The 8,856-nt window shown below is 40.2% G+C and overlaps 1 protein-coding gene across 2 annotated transcripts in view; it reads left to right on the forward strand.

Moving 5' to 3' along the window:
- Positions 1 to 7,402, forward strand: part of GPD2 (glycerol-3-phosphate dehydrogenase 2) — an 87,383-nt gene extending 79,981 nt beyond the window's left edge. For both annotated transcript variants that reach the window (XM_081871882.1, XM_081871883.1), the window contains exon 17: positions 3,534 to 7,402. In XM_081871882.1, the coding sequence (XP_081728008.1) occupies positions 3,534 to 3,659 (126 nt within the window). In that variant the 3' untranslated portion in view covers positions 3,660 to 7,402. The remainder of the gene's footprint in view (positions 1 to 3,533) is intronic.
- Positions 7,403 to 8,856: the final 1,454 nt, after the last annotated feature.

Genomic DNA, 8,856 nt, shown 5'->3' on the forward strand with positions numbered 1-8,856 from the left:
TTCTCCTGATTTTTTTAAATTCATGAATATACAGGATGGGCAGCATGTTAGATAGCACTTAGTCTAGTGGTGAATCAGCACAGTGTTGCTCACATTGTCCAACATAAGGGCCAGTGGCCCAGGACATGATTCCTTCTTAGTGGTCCAATGCTGAATATAAATTCAGAATTTTTTTGCTCTTTTCAGAGGCTAGCTGTATCTGTGATTTTGTAAACCATTTTAATGCAGGTTGGAAGGGTGTTTGCTACATAGTTGCCAATGGTTGGACAGACGCATTTTCCTTTTTTAAAAAAAGCGTTCTTTTTTTGTTCCAGCTATATGATAGGGATGGAATACCTTGCATATTCTCTCCCCATCTCATTATTAAACCTATTTAAAAACTGAAATTCAAAAAGAGGGGAGAAGCAAAACAATATACTCCCCTTCCTATGATAAAAATACTAAATTTGTGCTATTGGGCTGTAATTAATTCGACATCTGCTTGACACATGGATTACTCCAGGATCACATACATGCCACATTCAGTTTCCAAGCACACCTGCATTGTTAAAATTTGTGCACTCCATCTTTCAATTCTCTCTCTCCCCCCCCCATGTATTTATTTTCGGGGGGCACCCACTCACCCAGACTCACAGCAAGGTATGAGAGGCAGCTTGAGATGGGGTGGGGGTAGGGTATTGTTCCAGACAACAAGTAAATCACTGCGATCCCTCAACCAGCGTTCATCTTGCTGCATGTTTCTTTGCTTGATGAGTCCTTTAGCACACGGTATAGCCTTTCCCTTAGCCAGACCCGCCCTTGGGGTTTGATGTGTGAAGGGAGAAGCTTGTGTGCATAGCCCCCTCCTTCCTTCGCACGGCCGATTCCCTCCCCTGTTGTAGTTAGGAGTATCCGTAGCCTGCCTGCAAGCGGAATTGGAACCCCAGTTTTTGAAGTCTTCTCATTCTTGCTAGCAAGCATAGTTAGTGGAGTTTTGCTGAGTTCTAGACATCGTGGCAGTTCTAGACGTCGTTGCCACGCATCAGGAAGTGGAGGAGAGTATCAGCACACAGGAGGTGGAGGAGAAATTGGCTAACACGAGCCTCAAGTTGTGTGTTTGCCTTGATGTTTGAACTCCGCCACTTGCATATCAATTGGCCTGTGAATTGCTCCCTTATCCTATAAAACCAGAGGGGAGAAAATTGGTCTGTGGTTTTGTGGGTGCAGAAGGTGGAACGTAGGAACACATGTGTCTTTAATTCCAATGCTGCAAAATACACAAGCTCTAAAGAGGCTTCTGAAATGCATCTAGGCACCCATTTGACTCCTTTCATACAAGCAGCAGCTTATTTGTTTTCCATTGCCAGCCAGGTTTGTTTTTGTAGAGCCTTCCTTGGTCAGGTTTTTCAAATGACTGCCAGGTCCTTCCTGCGCAGTGGCAATGATGAATGCAGAACATGAGATAAATTAATGCTGGGGATTTTGGTCAATGTCAGCCCTTTCTTCACTGTGTCAAGTTAAACAAACAAGATCAAGGCAAAGGAAAATGGTAATTGTCTCTCTCAAGATGGGTTGCAGATAAGAGCACTGTTGAATCTAAATGTGGAAATTTTCACAGGTTGAGTCTAGCGTATTCTATACATTTGTGTGTGTATATGTATATTCTCCCCCCTTCCACACATAGTAGAATAAGTTATGTGAGTACATTTATTTATACAGAGGTTTAAAATAGAAAATTTGCTTGTAATGTAAATCACGTTAAGGTGTTCTTTAAAAAAAATAAAATATACTCCCCACTCCCAGCTAACATTACAGTTTCCCCTTTCTCATTTATTCTCAGGCTCCAAAATTAGCAGGATTTAATTTTAGATTTTGAAAGTCTTATTCTGTATTGGTAGCACTTTGATTTCATGATTGTATTTGTTTAAAATTTGGCTTGTTTTGTCAGTGCCATCATGTTAAGATGAAATAGCTTATCCTGCCGTATGTTCTTTGTGATTTTTTTTTAAAGGGACCAGCTTTATTGTGCTTTTCACACTTCAGATATTTAGGGGTGCGTGCTTAAAACCATTTAACACAGATTTGCATTTTTCATTTAAATCTCCAGCCTATCTTATCCCAAGTACTTGGGCCAGGCAATAATACCAAACAAGCCAATAAAACTAATAATTCCTATTTAAAATATAAAATGCAATGTTTAATTCATATTGTTCTATACCAGTTTCTCTCCTGCCATCCAGAACAGAGCCTGTAAAAAACAAGATCTGGTTGCATTTTTGGGAAATATTCATAATTCAGGACTATACCAGTTTAGAATACAGAGTAGGGGATCTCTTGTTTGACATTGCCTCTATGTTAGGCAGAAGGCTTTTTGTCTAGCCACCTCCCTGGTGTGCTGTCTTTGTAGGTAAGGGGTGCTTTTCATATACAAACAGTTTGGGACAGGTGATTTCACAGTGCATGTATTCCTCAGTTGGCAATGACCCACGTGGATATAATGTATTGTCATCACAAGCAGGCGGGTAAAAAGGAGAACTTCTGCTCCTCCAAAGGATGAGGTCTTTTCATTTATTAGATACACATGATGATGCTTTGAATAAATAGGATGATGAGTGGCCTACTTCAGTTTTCTTCTTCGATACCTGTTTCCTAGATTTTTAAATCTCCAGGGCAGGGACATATCCTTCTGTTCTTTGAAAGTACCATGCTCATGGGTGATGTTACTGTTGCGGTTGCATCCATTCGTGTTAGCCTAGTCTTTCAGATGCTTCAACCTGCTTAAACACCATGGCTTTTCTCAAGTAGCCAGAAGAGCTCCAATGAATACTTGACTGCGCTTGCTTAGGCAGTCCAATGAGTTAACATAAAAGTCAGAAATAGTCATCTCTATATATACCTATATCTATATCTATGTGTGTGTGTGTGTGTGTGTGTGTGTGTGTGTGTGTATATATATATATATATATATATATATATATATATATATATATATCTGTGTGCACATACACACATCTACATACAGAGAGAGAGAGATGAATATTCTGGAGGAATTTCTGATTGCTCAGAAAAAGGAAAATTGGCCAAATAATGCCTTGCACATTGTTCATTCATCTCTGCTTTGGCCCTAAAGGAAAAAAAAGTCAGAGAAGGAAAACGAGAGTGTGGCTTGTAGCATTTGCTGTCAGATTGATAATTGTGTGATGCAAGCCCAGCATAACAAATAGGGCAGGAAGAGCAGTTTTCCAATTGTTCTGTTGGCTTTCTCATTGGAGTAGCAACAAGATGGAATCGGAGCACTATTAAGAGACCATGCCCACCAGTGGTAATATTGAAGATGCTGTGCTCATCATCTGAGGTGTGGAGAGTGGTGACACAAGAGCGATGCTTCTCAGTAGTCTTCCACTCTGGATTTTGAGAGTGAAGACTGGCTCTACTTCACCACAGAGTTTTGTAATGTGTTAACGTTTGCTCGTGTGTTAAGACATTATTTTAAAAAAAATCTACATTTCTAAATGAATGAGTCTTCTCAATCCTGGTGTTTGTTTGTGTTTTAGCTCATGACTGCTATTCAGAAAGGATTTGTCTCTGGAAGCCGTCTAGCTGTACTTATGAAAGCTGCAGAAGAGAACATCCACCAGCGCGATAGGATTTCAGTAGATCGGAGTGGTGGCGGTCTGTGAGTTTTGGGAACCCTCGGCTGCAAAATGGTGGATCTCGTGTTGCTGCTGAAAAACATTCCAGTGCTTTCAGATGTGTCCCGCTTCCTCTGCTTGATCTCTCTGGCATTGAGCAACCGTACGGAAAAAACACTGTTGCAGTCTCCTTACTTAACAGTCTACTTTTGCAGTCCTTAAAGTTCTACTACCATTTTGACTTTTGGCCTCCTTAACTGGGTATATGTTTCTGCTTTCTGCAGAATCAGTGGTGGACATGCATTTGGAGTGAGGGAACTCTGCCCCCAGTGCCTTTTTCTGGGCAACTCCTGGGGGAACTGCACTACACCTTGGCTGCCCTTGGGGCCCATGGCAGGAGATCCAGGTGCAGTTTCATTCTGCCACCTGAACTGGAACAAGAAAAAATCCTTTTCTACCTTAGTAAGGTGGCCCCTGGCTCTCTTCTCCTATCTTGCTGCTTTGATTTGGCAGAAGTGGAAGGTGCCAGCATGCCTTTAGTGTTTTATACGTCGGCTAGTTTATTAAACTTCTGAATTGCTTTTTTTCTTTTCTTTTAGGAGAAGTGTGTTGTGCTAAATATTCATCTTGTTGCCTAGAACTTTGGGGATGATTGTATTATTATTATTATTATTGGTATTGCAAAGCTATTAAAGCATGCATGTCGTTTTAAAAAAAATGGAGTGATTTGTTGTTGGGGAGAACAAGAGTTCTCACATCTGGATTTTCCATTGAATATCGCACAAAATATAAATGTATGTCCTGATAATTGCCATGATAATTGTGTCCAGGTTGGAGGACATATTGAGTTCAACATATTTAAGTCTCATTGAAACTAGTGGGGCGTACTCAATTGTGTCCTGCACCTGTGATTTACAGGTGAATTTCTGAAATCACTTTAAGACCAACAAAAGTTTAGAAGCACACCACAAGATTATTACGATCATTATTTAAATGGTGCCTATTATGCCACCATGGGAAAACGCAACATTATGGATGGAAGTTTCATCCCTGTTATTTCTTCTATAGCAAGTGGTAAAGTTTGTGGTGCATATAGTTGGGTTTCTTGTGAGGTTTATATAGTGTTTTTAATGCCAGTATCTCAATTTATTGTTCATTTATGGAGAATACACAAAACAAAGCACAAGCCGAAACTATTCTAGCATCTCAGCATGTTTTGCTAGAGAAACATGGAGCTGGATTTCATTTAATTATTATTAAGGTAGCCTGTTTGATTTTGGGCAAATTTTTGAAGCATGGGTTTTCATTTATCTTTTGCCTTCCAATTAAGTGGGATAATGCCACTCAGGTCACTTGGAAGCGTTCTTTTTGCTGTCTGCAAAATAAAGGGATGGTATTCAGCAAAGAGAAAAGTTGACATCAGGTGAGCCTTTATTTTGATATCTCTTATCTCCAGGGGCTTTTACCCTCATGCCAGTTTTTTTATTTAAGGGATACTCCTGTAAGAATTGACACGGGAAAGCTCTGCACTATTTTAATGGCATGTCAAGATCGTTTTCATCATCATTATTACTCTTATCATCATTATTTATTATTGTTAGTTTCACCCCCTGAGTGATGCAAAGAGGGCATCCCAGGGAACAAAACGTAGGAATTGGCCCTTAATAGCATGTAGATGTAAGAAGGGTTTCTGTGCACAGGGCTTTTCAGTACTGGCATATACCGCAGGATCCTTCTAATGGACCATGGAACTATCTTAATATTCCTGCAATGCCATCCCCAAACCTCTCCCCTGGCAAAAGCACTTTTTGAAGGTGTAGAGGGTGTTTATTGCTAGGAATAGCTGCAAGTGTATTAAAAGTAACCTGGCAACTAACTTTTAGAAGGATCCATTCACATTTTTGCATGTATATATATTTTTTCATTCTCAAGATGAAGGCGAAGAGCCACAATCTAGTAAAAGATATTTGAGGGCAACGTTCTCAGAGGCCTGCTGTGAAATTCCATTCAGACATTTCTTTTTGCTATGATCAAGGTCCCTCAGACTTACTGTTTTCTATGTTGGCAGTAGCAGGAAGGAAATGGAGAAGAAACAGATTTGTCTTGCTTTTAGACCCTGAGCATTTCAGATAGACTTGAAACATGTGACTAAATCCTTTTGTATATTTGGACATTTGAGACGTCTGTCTCTGAGCACAAAGGGTTATTTTGTACTCTCGGCTGCTTCCCCTCCACACCACCAACACACATTGGGCTGGTTTTTTCATATCTGTTTTCATCCCCTTATATATGTGTATGTGCATCTAGTTTGGGGGACATGAAAAATCAGCACCAACCATTAATTGGAAACTTGCTTTCCCACATATTGCAGAATGTGGGGAAATGACTACTGTATTTTTCCGTGTATAAGATGACGCCTTATTTTAAACTTCAGAAATTTAGGAAAAAATATAGTCTTCTACATGGAAAAATATTGTATTTCCTCTATTTGCACCCCTAAAAGGGTGTGTGTGCCAATATTTGTATATAATCAAAGTAGCATTTTAAAATTTCATACCTTCAGACAAAAGAACATCTGCTATCATGTTCTCTCTCTCTCTTTCTCTAACCATTAGCTTAACAGTAGGGCTTTTAGCACTGAAGAGCAATGGGTATCCAAGCCATGTTACTTTAGACCTGTCAGAATGAAAACCTCAGCACAAAGTGTTTTCAAAATGCATATAAACCTTTATATGCACATTAACAGAAGGCAACACAGGATTTCCAGCAATGTCTAGTTATGTCAATAACTTTAGCCCTATCGGGGGCATCATGAGCTCCTGTTTTCAACAACACAGGAGCATGGAGCAGGCAGCACCATGTAGATTTGCATCTGATGTCATGTGCTTCCCCCCAAGGTCTGTACATACAGCACAACACTTGTGAAAACCTCCCCAGAACCTTGATTATGATGGGGTGACCTTAATGCGCACCACTATGTTCATGAATGGCCCTTCCCTAGAGACGTCGGTGGGACTCCTTGGTGTGGTTCCATTCCTTTCTCCCGTAGCTCTTTAGCCTAGGCATTTCTCTCCTCACCATTTGCTACCAACACGTCCACACCATCAGCATGCACTTGTAGTGGAGGTTCTTTTCCTTTCTTCCGTAGTTTTATAGTATGCACGTCCCCCCATTTTGGGTTGGATCTCTCTGAATGTCTTTCGCTTTGTGACGCGAGAGTCACATGTGCGCCACTGCTTTGTACAGGAAGCGAAAAGTTATGCGCATCATACTTGACTGATTCAGTCAAATGATAGGTGGAGAATTACTTGATTGGCACGATGTTCTGGATTTTTGTTGTTGTAAGTTTGGAAGATGGTCATGTGCGGGAAATAGAAAGCACGTGCAGGGTTTTTACTTTTCCCAGATAATAATTCTGTATAATGCCACAGTGTTCCAAAAAGAAAGCCAAAACAATGAACAGCAAAGCAGCCCTGTGGTTTGGTGTGTGTGTGTATGCACACGTACCTATATGCATACATATACATATATACTTTGCCGCATGTTTTTCCATCTGGCACTTTTATGTATTGTGACGGGTTATTGTTCAGGATTGGACTGTTAAATACTGTGTTTGAGGCTGGGTTGTCATTTTTATAACTGTCTCTGTGTTTTATTGTCATTATTTATTACTTTTGATATACAGAATGAGCTGCATGCATTTATAGAGCAATAAGAGGATGTATTTAATGTGCCTTGTTTTTAACTGAATAAGAACTGAACACATGAATCAATAAAACTGATTAAAATGGTCCACTCGCTGGCATTTTGATGTTACCGGCAGTTACGGAAATAAAGTTGATTAGTCTTGAACTATACCCTCCCTTCTCTTGCACCTCCTCCCCACCCCACCAGTGGTTAAAAGTTTAAAACAGATTCTTCTTAAACCTCCAGTTTTAAGGGATAATATAAATTACTGGCCTTAACTCTGTGTATCTGGTTGGGCAAATTAGGAGTTAACATCCAAAGAAGCTTGTCAGGAGGTATTAATAGTAGATGTCCATTTTGGAATACAGTAGAATATATTTTCATTGCTACCATGGAGGGCTTTTTCCCTCTTTTTTCTCTCTCCTCCCCACACTGTGAGATCAGAAAATGGCAACAGCCCACAAATTGTTACCAGGACAGACTTATTTATTTATTTTGCTTCATTTAACCCAAAGCTCTTCAGGCACCATGTCCCCAGCCCACACTGATGAATTTTATCATGACTAAAATCAATAGGAATAAATGGAAAAGATTACATAATCCATTTTGATCATCTTGTATGTCAGGTTAGTCCAGAGTTGCCAAGTGCTGATAAATGTTCTGAAAAGAGAGGGAGGGGGGAAGCTATATATTTTCATTGACAGCAAATCAGCTAAGCTGTTTATAAGTTTTTAACGCATTAAAAATAAGAATCATTCTCATATTCTTTTATAGTCCCAAATTTACGTTTGGCGCATGGGCTTTTTCAGATTATGGTTTTTGTTTCTTAACGTTTGCTGTCAGAATGCATTTGTTTTGCTTCGTCATGTGAATGCTGTGTGGTTGGCGGCTGGAACATTATGAAATGTTTAGAATCAATGCATCTTGAGCACATAACTGCACCCCCCTCCCAAAAACAAATATATGGTTGTGTAGGTGATGTTTTTGGAGACACATTATTCCACCAAAAACCTCAGAGCCTGCTACCTTCCTTATGCTCAAAAGCATTAATGCACCTCCACCCCACATCCTTGCATGCGCTTTTAGAGGGATAGTTGCCCTCTCCACAGAGAGATAAATGAATTCATAATAAACCTAGTGAAAAGGATGTGCCGTGGCCAAGGTTTCAGGCTCCAAACACATAGGAAAAGGAGGACGCACATTTCAGCAGCGAGCCTGGAAAATACCAAGTGCTTAGAGTGAATTCCCACATCAAATTTGAACTGATTGCATTTGATTGGGGGAGATTATAAAAGACAGCAACATCTTCAGTGATGTGCGTTTTGCCGCTTAAATGAGTTCTGTTTCTCACCCGCTGAAAATGAAGGGCCTCTCAAGTTTGCCCATCTCCTCCTGCCTTTTTAGTCTCATTCCTTCCCACCTCCCAATTATCCACTGGAGGTATGAAACGTATACAGAGGCGCAAGAGCATTCATGCTGTACAATATTTGCACAGGTGTTGTGATCAGGAGGCTGCTGCGGGCTTCAGTCCAGAATCAATACTTCACTCAATCTGTGT

Source organism: Podarcis erhardii, assembly GCF_964252035.2.
Source record: "Podarcis erhardii genome assembly, chromosome: 1".
Lineage (NCBI taxonomy): Eukaryota > Metazoa > Chordata > Lepidosauria > Squamata > Lacertidae > Podarcis > Podarcis erhardii.